This window comes from Microcaecilia unicolor, chromosome 3 (assembly GCF_901765095.1).
Source record: "Microcaecilia unicolor chromosome 3, aMicUni1.1, whole genome shotgun sequence".
NCBI lineage: Eukaryota > Metazoa > Chordata > Amphibia > Gymnophiona > Siphonopidae > Microcaecilia > Microcaecilia unicolor.
Genome location: NC_044033.1, coordinates 397,440,339 through 397,455,919, shown reverse-complemented (window position 1 = coordinate 397,455,919; position 15,581 = coordinate 397,440,339). Strand labels below are relative to the sequence as shown.

Here is a 15,581-nt window from a genome sequence, read left to right as displayed (position 1 = left end):
TAAAAGGCAGACACAGAACTAGCCTGTGAGCATACCATTCTGCCAACATTTCCCAAGTGCCTCACCTAAAGACCTCTTGGAAAACTTAGTCTTCAAACAAGGCCTTAAAGCGTGGGTAGGAACGTTCCAACTTAAGCTCCGACGAAAGTGAATTCCACAACGAAGGGAACAGACAGAAGAAAGTCTAGCACCAAGTAACTGCTAAATAGGATGAAGAAAGTGTGTGGGGGAAGAGGGGGACACCCTAAAAAATTAAATGACGTACAAAGAGTGCAGGCAGGATGACAAGGCATAATAAGTGAAGCGAGATAAAGCATCACCAAGAAAACAGCCTTATGAGCCAGTGTGAGGACCTTAAAGCAGGTACACGGAGGAATGGAGACACAGTGATGTTGGATCAACAGAGGGGGGTAACTCCAGACTCCATTCCTTTTATCTTGCTGCACCATATGCCTGGAATAGACTTCCTGAGCCGGTACATCAAGCTCCATCTCTGGCCATCTTCAAATCTAGGCTAAAAACCCACCATTTTGATGCTGCTTTTAACTCCTAACCCTTACTCATTTGTTCAGTACCCATGTTTTATCATTCCCTTATCCCTTGTCCTGTTTGTCTGTCCTAATTAGATTGTAAGCTCTGTCGAGTAGGGACTGTCTCTTGATGTTCAAGTGTACAGCACTGCATATGTCGTAGCGCTATAGAAATGATTAATAGTAGTAGTAGTGTTCATAACGACCAGTGCGTGTGAGTAGGCGAATGGATGTATTCTGCACAGACTGAAGGCACTTGAGCTGGTAATTTGGAAGACCCACGTAAATAACATTACAGTAGTCCAGCTGCAAAGCCACAAGCCTATAAAGGAGCATAGCTCAGGTATCCTGGTCAACATATGACTGATGTGCACAAATGTGGTGCAAACAGATAATACAAGACTGAACAACTGAGGAGACCTGGGGAGAAAAGTAGAGTTGAGAGTCCAATAAAAACACCAAGGTATCTCATGGACTCCACAAGGGTCATCTGGGAGCTGCCAAGGGTACGCACAAGGGAGGGGTGAGGACGGCAAACTGAGAACCAAAGTGCCACAGGTTTCTCAGGGTTTGAGATCATGCGGTTGGAGAATAGCCTAAGATCAGTAGTGTCCAAACACTGGTCAGATCATGATTAAGGGGATCCTGTGGCGAGACCAGGAGAATGTCATCAGCATATATACAGAACTGCATTTGAAACTCTTGAAGCAAGGATGCCAACAAAACAAGGGGAAAGGACAAAACTCTGGGGGATACCACAGTGCAAAGGATAAGATGGGGAATATGAGGATGGAAGGGAAACCTGAAAGGAATAGCCAGACAGGAAGAAAGAGAACCATTGAAGGACAGATCCCGAAAGACCAATGGAGAAAAGCCTAGCAAGGAGGGTGGAGTGGCTAACAAGGTCAAATGCTGCCATGAGGTCCAAGGAGACATCATTATGCTTGTCCAAGGCTGAATGGAGATCATTAAAATGAGAGGCCAGAATGGTTCCATAGAACGCCCTGACCGGAACCCGGACTCGCAAGGATGAAAACCTCAACATGTTCAATCAACAGGATGAAGACCACTTTCTTCAAAAGTTTGGACAGGAACAGGGGGGATTAGAGATAGGTCTGTAATTCGACAAGCTAACTCTTCAAAATTGGACAGGTTAAGGCCTTCTTCCAGGGCAGAGAAATTTCACTGAGGGAGAGACTGTTGTGTACTTTAATTCTGAGTTTTGGTTTAAGAGTTTACTGTTACACTGATATTTTAGTTTTTATGAAAGTTTCTCCCATGATGCTTGATCTTTCTGTGCTTCAGGATTATTAAACAGTTTCAAGTTGGTTGAAGGAAAATCACCTGGCACTGAACTTACAACCACTACTTGCTGGATATCAGGCCACTTAGAGCAACCTACTTTCAAACCTATTCTTTTTGGCAAGCCTTCTTCAGTTATGGATAGTTTTAAATACTTAGGGTGTAATAATAGATTACAAGTTTGACTTTTAATGATCAAATATCAGTTTCAGTCAAAAAGGATTTTAGTAAATTAAGGCAAATAAGGTCAGTTAAATACCTTCTGTAAGAAAATGTTTTACATACTCGTATCCATGCGTTGTTTATATCTAGATTAGATTATGGTAATGTATTATATGAAGGATCTCCAGTAGCAATATAAAGCGATTGCAAACACTGCAAAATTCAGCGCTTAGACTTTTAGGGAATTCACTTAAGTTTGACCATATTACACCATTATTTTTGCAATATCATTGACTTCCAATAAAATACAGGATTAATTTTAAAACTTTGAGTAGCGCATAGAACTTTTTATTTGTGTCAACCAGACTACTAAAGTTCTCTGGCAATTCCCTATAATCTAAGCAGAACAATACACTCATTGCAATATTTTAGTGCTTCCACCTTTATCTAAGGTTCACTGGGAAGTTACCTGTGAAAGGGGTTTTTTTTGGCTAGTCCCTTCCTCGTGGAATGGGCTGCTTTAATATATTAGAGCTGAGGAGAATTTCAAAAGGTTCAAGGTACTTGAAAGCATATTATTTTCAATTAGGTTTTCACAAAAGTGGTGATAGGGAAGAAACTGGAAACTACAGGCCGGTAAGCCTCACTTCGGTTACTGGAAAAGTAATAGAAGCGATGCTGAAGGAAAGGATAGTTAATTTCATGGGAGCTAATAAGTTGCAGGATCCGAGACAACATGGTTTTACCAAAGGTAAATCATGCCAAAAGAATCTCATTGAATTCTTTGACAGGGTGACCAGAGAATTGAATCAAGGACATGCTATAGATGTAATCTACTTAGACTTCAGCAAAGCTTTTGACACGGTTCCCCACAGGAGGCTCTTGAATAAACTTGACAGGCTGAAGATAGGACCCAACATTCATTTATTTGTTTCATTCGTATCCCACATTTTCCCACCTATTTGCAGGCTCAATGTGGCTTACATGGATCCGTAATGGCATTCACCAGTTCCGGTATGAACAAATACATGTGATGTCATGGTAGAATAAAGTTCAATATGTGACAGATGATTTTGTGTCCATTATGAAGTATGGTTTCATGGAGAGGAAGAGTTATTTGTGTTTAATCTAAGCCTCGGTTCTGTTGTGTTGCATAGTTTAGGCATTTATGTTGGGTCAGTAGGGTATGCCTTTTTGAATAGGTGAGTAGTGGAGTGCCTCAGGGATCGGTACTGGGGTTGATTCTGTTCAGTATATTTGTGAGTGACATTGCTGAAGGTTTAGAAGGTAAAAGTTTGCCTTTTTGCAGATGATACCAAGATTTGTAATAGAGTGGACACCCCGGAGGGAGTGGAAAACATGAAAAAAGATCTGCAGAAGCTAGAAGAATGGTCTAATGTTTGGCAATTAAAATTCAGTGCGAAGAAATGCAAAGTGATGCATTTAGGGAGTAGAAATCCAAGGGAGACGTATGTGTTAGACAGATCTTACCCTGATGGAGCTGTTTCCTCCAACAGCTGGAGGAAGAAATGTTGATAGTGTAGTATTTGTAGTTGATGTGCTACAACCTTGAGAGTAAGCAAAGCTGCTTGACAAGATTTAATTCCTATAGCATCAAAAAAATAAAAAAAATAATAATTGGTCTTTCCTTAGTGGGTAAGACAATTCCCCTGCAAGTATGCTAGGTGCAGTGAACTGAAATTTGATGCTTCTGGTGGGAAATTTGGAGGAACTTGTCACCAATTTAAGCTGTACCCCCACCACCACCAGTCAGAGATTATAAGAGGCCATCTTGTATGGAAGAAAAAAAAAACAAAGTTTAGCCTCCCCCTGGTAGTCCAGGAGAGTCACTTATTGTGGCTGTGCTCTCTTGGAGCCAGTCAAAAGCTTGTCCCTTGCTTTGAATGGGAAGTTGGTTGTGTCTTCTGCTGCCTAGGTCTGGAGCAGGTCCCCTGGGACTGCTGAGACGGCCAGACCAGAGGAACATACCTATGCCTAAAGAGTAGTAGGATCTCCTTTGGTTCACACCTGAAAACCTCTGAGAAGTGGAGGCCGCAGGAATGGGTTGAGATTGGGATTTCATGGTACTGGTTCTTTTCTTGATGAGGTCCGCAACTTTTTCCACTTTGTTCCCAGAAAGGTTGTGTCACTTCAGCAAAAGATGTCTGCAAGTTTTTCTTGAACTGCTGGTTATAGGTCTGAAACACAACGAGGGGGAGTCTGTGCATGTCAATACCTAATGCGGAAAACCAGGATGCCACATCAAAAGTATCATAGGTTGCCCATACCCAGTGCTCACTTTGACACTCCCCCTGCTTGGCTACTAATACATAGAATTCTGCCACACTGTGCACAGAGTTCCACAAGTAATGCTTATGTAGAGCCAGTAGGACTGTTATGTGGGACACTAGCATAAAAGGCCTGGTAAACCTTTCTCCCAAAAGATTCTAAGGTCTTAACTTTTCACCTCAGGGGTGCCGATGCAAGGGTCCTAGAACTCTTAGCCCTTTTGAGAGCAGATTCAACTATTATAGAGTAGCGTGGAAGCTGTTGCTTCTTGAATCCGGTAGCCTTCTGACAATACATAGGCCCTCTTCTGTAGAGTTGAATGCACATAGAGGAGCCTTCCAATTCTTCATCTGCGCCTGCCACAGGATGCTGTACACGGTACCATCATGACCTCCTTAGGGTGATCCTCATGGTCAAGGACATCCAAAATCTCAGCCATGGGCTTGTCTTCTACCTCCAAACCAAATGGAATGCCTTTAGCTACAGCTCTCAAAAACGTGACACTAGAGAATTCCTCTGGTGGAGGAACATATCCCTAAAGTTACACGTTACAGAGATGATACAGTCAGACCTCCATTTCTACTGACAGGCAATGCATGTACCTTGTGTAACTAATTAGAGGATGGGCTAAGGGTCAGCTCTTAAGGAAGTTTCCATCCCAGCTACTAGATTCTTTCCCATTTACTGTTAGAAATAGGCTGGGGCGATATATAACTCATACTTAAGGCAAAAAGAGCAGAAAGACGAAAGGGTTGAACAGGACAGAATGCATTTGCTACCTACTACTCAGGAACTGGAGATACACCCTTGGGCTAGAACTCGTTAGGGTCTTGGCGTCTCAATGCAGGACCCTGGCTCACCTTAGTAGGATAGACAGCAGTAGAGGGGAAGGCTTCCAGGCTGGTCATGTCCGTATACCGCCGTTCAATCGTCTTCTGGGTGGCAGGACAATAATGGACACTGCGGACAACCTTAGGTCGCACCAGGGAGCCTAGTGAAACAAAGAAAAGTACATCAGTAGAAAACCTTGTTAAACAACTCAAGCAAAACCCGCACCATCCATGCTATTAAAATGGAAAACATGAAAACCTAATGTAGGGGGCTTCTAAGCAGGCTAAGGAAACGTCACATAGGGCTTTTTTCTCCCACTCAAAAAGAGAGCCAGGACTAGTAACACAGCAAATACTAATTGTAATGGATAATGAAACAGAAGTTCTTCTGACTGGAACAATTTGTTTCCACTAAAACCTTGTGTTTTTCAGGATGCTGAAATCTTGCTCTCAAGGATCTGATCCAACTGAAGTGCAGGATCCCTACATAGACCCATGAAGAAAACCTCCCACATGTTACTGCAGGTTTAACCCAAATTTACCATGGGACAGGAATGCAGAAAGGGTTTCAGCACAGGTACTAACCCACATGGAAACTCATCACTCTTTTTCAAGTTCCCTCCCTGTACCTGAAGGCAGAAGCAATACTCACTCACTTCTGCCTCCAGCATCATCATCTTCAAAATTGTGGCGCCCTGCCCTGCCCTGCATGATGTATCCTAAACTTGCCCCACACAGTACATCGAAGGATGAACTGTGTGAGGCGGAGCACCTCCATTTTGAAGATGGTGGCACCAGAGGAAGGGGTGAGTGGGCACTCCTGCCTTCAGGTACAGGGGGTCTTGCAGGCACCACTAGACACCAGGGAGGTTGTTTTTATAGTCCAAAGTGGGCTTGTCAGGGTGGGGGAAGGGATGGGTTTCACTAGACTATCAAGGATTTTTATGCTGATGTTGGGGGTGGGGCAGATCAGGGGCCCCAATAAACTACCAGGTATTTTAACTGTTGGGGGATAGGGGACATGCAGAAAGCCAGGTTGGGGTGCTGACAGTTTAAACCAAAAAAAAAAGTCACACTTCCTGTCAGTAACAGCAGAAAACAGAGGCAAGGATCTGCAACATTCTGTAGCACAATAGAGTGATAGAAAGTGTGGCATGTAGAGAAGAATTGTAAAACAGAAACAGCTGATCTAAAGTGTACTCTGTTCAAAATAAGCACTTGATCTCCTGGAAGGTACTATCACTTAAGAAAGTTGGTTAGTTGCCACTTCATGTTGACAATGACATCAACATCATCTTTGGGCCATACAGCTTACTGGAGAGCAGAGATAAATCAAACCAGAAACAGTTGGTCCAAAATATCTAAAGTGCACAGTCATGACTACTTTATACTAGAGAATGACACGGGAACAAAGTTTGTCCCCGTCCCGATGGGTTCTATCTCCATCCCCACCCGTCTACTTTATAGTACATAATTACACGGGGACACAGTTTGTCCCTGTCCCGTCGTGTTCTGTCTCCATCCCCACCCCGTCCCCGCAGGTTCTGCCCCTGTGGGCTCTGTCTTCTGCAGAAGCCTTGAACATTTATGATTTTATATTTAAATCTTTTTATTAAAATATAAAAAGCTACACCACAGAATCCTAATTCACACTGTTAAAATGTCCAGGGGTATAAACTACAACATGTTCTATATGCCCTGGAGGGGAAAAATATGCCCTATGAAGCACTGTTATGTGTTTTTTAATCTGTGGATAAATAAGAAGTCATCAACAATCTCAGGATTCAATCTAGCTCTCCTGTCTTCCACAGTACTTCCTGGAATAAAGTTGTCTTCCTAGAAGATGTACTGGATCCCCCATGCAAATTTTGCTAGCTGTAGCCAGTATATTTGCTTGTTTTTCCAAAAAATCAAAATATCTTTGTAGGCATCATTTAAACATAAACAACAGTCCAGTTCATTAACAGGCTTCAAAAGTAGAAAATGACACAGGGACAAAGATGGTCCCCTGTCCCCATCCCTGTGGGCTCTGTCCCCATCCCCACCACCGTGGGATCTGTCCCCGCGAGTTCTGTCCCCCGTCCCCGCGTCATTCTCTACTTTATACCTTTTCACCACCTCTCTCAAATTTTTATGAAATACAAGACAGCAAGATTAATAGTTGTAGCTTATCTATGCCCTGTCTTCTCCTATCCTATTTTCACTTCCACCCAACCAAAATGTACATGCCATAGAAAAAATGGAGGCAGTGAACCACAAGGACAAATATTGGTAGCACTATCAACCCTGCACTGCCACTGCTCCTTTTATATTGTGTGGGTCTACAGTCTTTGGTGGCTGATAGGAGTGACCACCTGTTCCCACAATCTTTGGCAAATGGAGGTATGTGCTCTGCCAACCATATCATGTCTCCCACTCTCCCTGTTTTTGGCAAGAGGCAGGACAAACTCTGCCAATTTCAACGAGCTTCCCACAGTCTTGGGTGGCTGATGGGACCGGCTTTGCCGGTTATGGGGCATAATGTGCAACACATTACATGCTGCACTGTCCTTTCCTGACTCCACTCAGAGGTCTGGAGAAGGAGTTGTATGGCAATTTGCCAGTGCTTGTGCTAGCTCTAGAGTGAAGTGTGCTTGAGTGAACCTTTCTGGTTACTGCACCTGACCCAGGCTTTTATAGGCAAAATGTGGTCACGTTGGGCTGTCTTGATATTTAACTCCAGGCTTTGTAATAATCTATGTTTTCTATACACTTGGATGCTGGTGTTTTTGTGATCTGCCCACTCTACTACACTTCCTGTCAGTATCTGAGCCAATTACCACTCAGTCACTGATGAAGAATCACATTTAGCAAATGAGCTGCAGATTAGTGCTGCGATTTTAACACAGCAGTAATTTGCAAGCTCATTGATTTGAACATGCAGAGTTTTTTTGTGTGTGTGTGTGTGGGGGGGGGGGGGGTTGTGGTTGAGTGTGAGCTCTACCACAAGACTTTCTGCACGGGACCCCAAATGCCCAGAGATAGACAGCATGGGCAGCAGTGGATCCAAGAGTCCCATCCCCCCTACACACACACTTTTTTTTTTTTACATACAAATTTAAAGCATATTTCATCAATGTCAATCTGGCAAGAAATCTGTATCACGAACTAGGAAGCTAATGTAAAGAAAATTTTATTACCCCCCAAAAAAATACCCCAAAACTACTTTGATTAGCCTTGGCCTCTTACTTATGTTGAACAGAAAAATTAAAGGATGCCTCTCTCAATTATATATCTCCCTAGAGATTTACAGTACCACACAAGCTTGTATACAACTTTGTACCTCCAACAACTCAAGTTACCCAGGGTTATCCTGACCCTCCGCCCCCCCCCCCCCCCCCATTCACACTTACATTTTGTGACTATGCCCTCCACACAGACAATGCAGCTGAGAAAGCGAGATGTTAGGGTACGGGGGGTGACGTGCTTCGCCCCAAAACTGCCCTCCAGACCAATATAGAACTCCTCATATTGTTTGGCATAAGTGGCATCGATTGAAGCTACAAAGTCCTTCAGAGCCCGCTGGAAGGCGACCAGTTCCTCAAAGGCATTGTTCAGAAGCCTGGTATAGAACAAATGCAAAAGCTAGGTGTCTATATCACAGCATGGATAGCACCAGCAATCCCCAAACACTCAAACCTGTTCTTCCCAGTTCCACTATCTATTCACTTAACATATAACTAGGTCCTCAGCATCAGCAGTGCAAGAAAATGTTCACCCATTATCTAATTTTATCAGTGTTCCACAGTAACAACACAGGATGCATTTCTCTAGACTATCCAAGAAGCATGACTCACTCTCATTGTCTGATAGTGCAAGACCACCAAATTATATTCAGTATGGAAATAATTCTCATTGGAAAAATGTCAAAATACACTAGACAAACCCATCTGAGTGGAGGAGTGGCCTAGTGGTTAGGGTGGTGGACTTTGGTCCTGGGGAACTGAGTTCGATTTCCACGTCAGGCACAGGCAGCTCCTTGTGACTCTGGGCAAGTCACTTAACCCTCCATTGCCCCATGTAAGCCGCATTGAGCCTGCCATGAGTGGGAAAGCGCGGGGTACAAATGTAATAAAAATAAATAAATAAATCTTACTCCCAACAAAAAAACAAACCAAAATAAATAAATAAATTAGAGTGGTGTTTCAGCAGCAGGTATCTAGATACCAGCCTTCACTACTACCACCCACCCGCCCCCATCCCGGAAACCAATTTGCCATATACTAAGTAGTTTGTGGGCTTTTGTCAAGCTTCATGGATGTTTCAGTGGGGAAGTAGAGAAGATTCAACATTAATCTTCTAGTGCAGAAACAAGTCTTATGCCTTGGAACAGGCCTAGTACTGGCCAAACCACAAGAGACAGATTACAAAAAAAAAAAAAAGGTTTAGAGAGAGAATCCAGGTTTAAACATTCCTTCCTTGAATATCATTAATCAAATAGTGAAGGGCATGATATTCAAGGAAGGAATGTTTAAAACCTGGATTAAGAGTCATCTTCCCACTCCACCCCCAAGTCCCAACAGTGATGATACAATACACAAAACTCTATCAAGTTACATTTTGATGAAACAATCATAATACCTAAACTGTAGAAAAGTAATACACTGCCTGTAAATAAACAACTGATTTTTTTTTCCTGTCTCCACACCCCTCCTTCCTCCTGACAGCTATGATACAGATCCTCACCGGGTCCCCAGTAAGATTGCTGAAGCCAAATGCTGGCACTATGGATGTGTGAATTCTGAGGGAAGAAGAGGGCTTCAGCATGAACTCTATACCCATCAAACAGGAGATTAAGGTCTTGTGATGGGAGATGAAGGGCTGTAACCAGGTCTACAAACCAGAGAAGATGATCACTGAAGCCTAGAGAAATGGGCTATGACAGATCTTACCCACCAAAGACTCATGCACAACTATAAAGTTGTATCTTTTTTTTTTAGTTTTACTTTGAGTTAGTTCAAGTCTTCATTGGAAGCTCAAAGCATGTCACATTTGACTATAGTAGGAATTTCCTTGTCCCCAAAGGGCTTTCAATCTGGGTTTGTACCTGATGTAACCAAGATTGATACGACTTCAAGATCAAAAGAAAGGTAACCCATCTGTACCTGAGACCCCTCTGAACTGCAAATCTAATCTCATTACAACCATTTGTGATCATAAAAATTCACCCTGGTGTTCTTCCCTTTCAAATTCCATGCAGGAGCTTTCTAAAGATACTGATTTGCAAAGATGAATACAGTGCATTCTCGCTATTCATGATGGTATGGTTCATAAAGATTGCAAACCAAACAGTCAGAACAAGGGTGACAAAAGAGCAGCAGATGATGTCTGAATTAACGCCTTTTGGTCTGCGTGGTGCTTTGTGTGCGTGGACTGTGCAAGATATCAAATATCACCTGCATAACATTAAGCTTAGCTTAATAACACCATACATCCATACAAAGACTCCTGAGGAAGGCCTTTGTAGGCTGAAACATGACTCGTGTTGAATCTTGGATGATATAATAAAGACGTTAATTCGGACATCGTCTGCTGCTCTCTTTTGTCACCCTTGTTCTGACTGTTTGGTTTGTGTGTCTACAAGGGCTACTGTTATTCTGTTTTTCTGCTGTGTCATAAAAATCGCAAACCAGGAATACCAAACAATGTCATATAAGAAAATAAGGGTTAGATTCCAGCTATACTATGTTTCCACGAAACTGAGGAACATGAATAATTACTCCATACCATGGGAAATACAGGTTTAAGTTCCTGCACGGGACAGAATTGGTAGCTTGCAGCTCACTCCCTGGACCCTTTGTGGCCATATACAGAAGCAAATGCCAAAAACGCAAAAGTAAAAGCAAAGAAGGCTGTTTTGAAATTTGCATTTCTCCAAATGCCAAATTGTGACCTCTATTCGCTCTGTGGCTGCGCAAAATAGCGAGAACGCACTATAATGTCTTTTGCTGATATAAAACCACCATACTGAAGTGGGGGGAGGAGTATTTGGATTGGTGAGGTCTGGCTGACTTGCAAGATGCGCTAAATCAGTCCCCCCCCCCCCCCCCCCCAAAAAAAAAAAAAAAAAAAAACCTGGAGACTTGCAAGCTCAGTTCAGTTTTACATGTTAGCAAATTACTTGTACTGGAGGGTCTCAAGACACTGATGGGTACCCCAGGCCTGTTCCCAACTGATGTCAAATAAACAAAATTCATGCAGGTATGGGGAGAGAGACCATGTCCTGTCTGTGCATACATATCTGCAACACACTCACCAAGATTTATCAGAACCAGCCGCATTGAGCCTGCCATGAGTGGGAAAGCGCAGAGTACAAATGTAACAAAAATAAAAATTCTACCACCAGCATCTATGACAAATGATCTGTCTTCCATAAAACAGTATACTCCTCCCTAGGTAGCAACAATGCCCCTTCAATCCCTAGCCATATACTTACTGGCTGGCTCTTTTTTCATTCTTCCTGCGAAGATCATTGATGTTGACAATGACACGGTACTGGTTGTCACTGATCATGTCCCGCACTTTACTCTGATATATCCCTTGATCTTCCTGCAACATTAATATTTGCATTGTTGTTAGGAGGGTACATTAACATCCTTTAAAATTCAACTGCTGTACAACACAGAATATTTTCATCAGCAGTTGCAGTGCGGTCTGAACCCCGAGTCTCCCCATGGCCCTGTAGCTCAAAAGCACCTAGAGCACTGAAGGCATAATGGTATAAGGACATGACAAACACAGCCCAAGATTCATCCCGATTTTAAAAAAGTCGATTTTTATTTTTCTCACACCATTTCAGTAGCAGCTCAAAGTGAATTTATGCTCAGTTACGTTAGGCCATTTCCTTGCCCTGAGAGAGAGACAACAATCTAAGTTCACCCGAGACAAAGAGAAATTAGATCTTACCTGCTAATTTGCTTGCCCCGGACCGGTCCCAACTGATGGGCTATGCGCGCCTACCATGCAGTTTACTACAAATATATCAACTCCAATTACCTCATCGTCCAAGAAATCCAAGTAATCCCTTTGCGCTTCCCGCATCTCCCGGTCATCTAACACAGCTGGAACCGCCATGGTCGGACCTTTCTCTGCTACTCCGCACCCAAATGAGATTAAAAAAAATACTAAGAACGCTGTGCAGGACACGCGCCGCTCGCCACTTGAACCCTGTGCCGGATACACTAGACCTGGATGTCGGAGGCAAACACGCTATCTCCCCGCTCCGATAGGTAAAGCCTTAGAGGAAAGCACGATACCAATCCCACAGAAGTAGCGCGAAACTCTTACAATTTCCCGCCAACAAAGGTCACCGTCGCTCGCCGTCCTAGCTCCTGATTGGCCGGCCGGAGCTGTCCCTGAATCGCGCCTTCAGAGAGCCACCCAATAGGAAGAGTATCTAGTACGCCGGCGTGGTGGGGTTAACCGGTTTCTTTCTTCACGCTTCGTTCGTTCAAGTACAGCAGCTCGACGGGTGGAGGGTTGTGTGCTGTGTACTTAAACGGCAACGCGGGAAAACAATTTTATTGTGGTTACTGATAGCAGCTTCTAAATACAACGAACAGCATTGCACTGGTTACGCTGTGATTTCTGTTGACACTGGATTACATTTTTGGTGGGTCTTAGGTAAAGCAGCATATTGACCCCTCCCCCTCCTGCATTGGAATAGAAAAACATTTTAAAACTACCACGAATGGGACACTATTTGGAAAAACTGATAGCTGCCGGTAAGACTGCTTGCAGATTTCTCCCCGACTAGAGACGGGTGGGAAGAATAAGCAGAAGCAGATCGCGGGATGGGAAGGCGGTAGAACGAGAGGACATGAAATGAGATTGAAGCGGGGCAGACTCAGGAAAGATGTCAGGAAGTATTTCTTCACGGAGAGGGTGGTGAATGCTTGGAATGCCCTCCCGCGGGAGGTGGTGGAGATGAAAACAGTAACGGAATTCAAGCATGCGTGGGACAGGCATAAAGGAATCCTGTGCAGAAGGAATGGATCCACAGAAGCTTAGCTGAAATTGGGAGGGGGGGGGGGTTGGTGGTTGAGAGGCTAGGATGGGGTTGTGCCAGAGCCGGTGATGGGAGGCGGGAAATACTGCTGCACAGACTTATACGGTCTGTGCCCTGAAAAAGACAGGTACAAATCAAGGTAAGGTATACACATATGAGTTTATCGTGAGCAGACTAGATGGACAGTGCAGGTCTTTTTCTGCCGTCATCTACTATGTTACTATGCTATGCTATGTAAATACAGAAAAAAAAGAAGCCTTTACCTCCCCCCCCCCCCCCCCCCCCCCCCCCCCCCCCCTTTGAGGTTGAATCTGTGGGAGGATGGGCAGTGGAGCTTCTTACAAAGCTTCTGATTTGCTGTCTGAGGCCCCAGGGAAGCTGGGAATTAGAGGATGGGCAGTGTGGAAGGCAGCCAATAGGCATCAGGATGTGCTAAAGGGCACAAATTTGGACCAATGAGGTGGCAGGAGGCAGTCTGACCCTTAGATTGGCGCGAATTTCAAGCCAATCCAGGGGACGGGGGTGGAACAAAGAAAAAGTTTTAAAGAATCAAGCAAGGCAGCCTGGTGGGGAGAAGAAAGGCAAGAAGCAACCCCCCTCCCCCCCCAAAAAAAGAGATGGCTGAAAGCATGCTCTGAGGGAGGAAGTCTGAACCCAGACAAAGAAAGTGGCTGAAAGCATGGTCTGAGGGGAGAAGAAAGGCAAGCCAGACAAAGAATGGAGGCTGCAAGCATGGTCTGAGGGCAAAAGAAAATCGAATCCAGGCAGGAGTGTACAAGCTGGGGCAAAGAAGGGCATTCTCTGGAAAGAAGAGAGCTGCAAGCTGGAAGAGAAGGATCCACTGACGAGCCCCAGATGAAGAGAGGAACCTGGTGAGTCCTATAAGGGGGGAGGGAGCACTAAAACAGGCAGGAACAGAGGAGGAGGAGGAGAAAGGGGGTCTGGAGTGTGTTGGGAGCAGTGCAGAGCTGAAGAGAGAGCAGCTTGGTGAGGTCCCTGAATCCCAGAAGTCCCCCCAGTGCATCCCTTTGTGTGAGTGTTTGCCTGTCCAGAGAGGAGAAAGCCGGCCGTGTGACTGTCTGGCCTGTAAAGAAGAAGCTTATCCGGAGAGGGAAGAAGCCCCACAAGAAGAGAGAGAGAGAGACAACCCACCCCTCTTGCACTGAATGCCCAGACTAAAAAGGAACTGTTTTTTTTTTTAGTGCCTGCCTCAGGAGGATCCAGCCCAGAAGCTTGCTAGTTTGAGTGTCCACAGAGAGAGAGCGAGACAACCCCCACCCCCCCTTGCACTGAGTGCCCAAACTAAAAAGGAACTGTTTGGTTTTGTTTTTTTGAGTGCCTGCCTCAGGAGGATCCAGCCCAGAAGCTTGCTAGTTTGAGTGTCCACAGAGAGAGAGAGAGACAACCCCCACCCTTTACACTGAGTGTCCGGACTAAAAGGGAACTTTTTCCTTTGAGTGCCTGCCTCAGGAAAATACCGACAGAAGCCTGTCCTGGGAAAAAACTGTCCAGCCTAAGCCTGCCCTTGAGCCCTGGAAGGGTCTGCATTTAAGAGTCTGCCTGCCTTTATGAGATTTAGCTTAGCAGGCCATCAGTGGGATTAGAGGGTGGTGGTATAGCAGAACAAAAGAAAAGGGGTCATGTTTTGGGCAGTTTAGATAGGAATTTCCCCTGCCTATCTGTTTTATTTGAACCTAGTTAGTCCACAAGTTCCTTGCCAAAGAGACTACTGATTGAGGTTAGTACATATGAAACAGGCTAGTGAATCAGAAGACAAAAGGCCAAATTTGGTTCCAAACAAGGCAACTTTATTGCTAGCAAGTGAACAGTACCGAGTAGTCTCGGGACACTGTGTGTCGCGAATCACCTGACACTTACATTTATACTTCCCTACTGGGCCTGCGCACTAGGCCCCTTACACGTCACATTTGGCATGCGCAGTAAACAGTTGTAGTTTTTACAGTGCATAGTTGTAGTTCTCAGTACGCACATACGTCATAATACTGAAAAGATACTGGCGAGAGAAACGAAACTTAGCAGCTTATTCTACATACACACAATGCTCCTTTCTAGCACAGGAGATAAGGCTCGTCGGCTCAGAGATGCAGGGCGGGGGTGTTAGCACCCTCCAAGGCCACCTTTTCATGTGGCATCTACGTGCAAGCTGATCTTGTACTGGCCTTGCTACTACAGTTACAGTTACAAGCTATATGTCTACTAGCCCTGCATTCTGTCTTACATTAGTAAACAATAAAACTGGGTAAGGCACAAAAGTCCAGTGCATTTATAAAGTATGGCTAAAAGGCCAAAAGCAGAGGTAGAGTCCATAAGTATAAGTCCATCAGTAGGCACAAAACATGAGGTTGTTCTGGTGGTCAGTAGTTCCACTCCTTCATTCCCCCCTTTTGATACTTGAACATC

The 15,581-nt window shown here is 44.3% G+C and overlaps 1 protein-coding gene across 1 annotated transcript in view; it reads right to left on the bottom strand.

Annotated features, from left to right (window-relative positions):
• Window positions 1–12,407, bottom strand: part of MCM3 (minichromosome maintenance complex component 3) — an 85,761-nt gene extending 73,354 nt beyond the window's left edge. Inside the window, exons 1-4 of the mRNA XM_030198734.1 lie at window positions 12,149–12,407; window positions 11,589–11,701; window positions 8,506–8,714; window positions 5,144–5,274 (exon numbers count right to left, since the gene is read on the bottom strand). Coding sequence (XP_030054594.1) covers window positions 5,144–5,274; window positions 8,506–8,714; window positions 11,589–11,701; window positions 12,149–12,226 — 531 coding nt within the window. The 5' untranslated portion in view covers window positions 12,227–12,407. The remainder of the gene's footprint in view (window positions 1–5,143; window positions 5,275–8,505; window positions 8,715–11,588; window positions 11,702–12,148) is intronic.
• Between the last annotated feature and the right edge of the window lie 3,174 nt (window positions 12,408–15,581).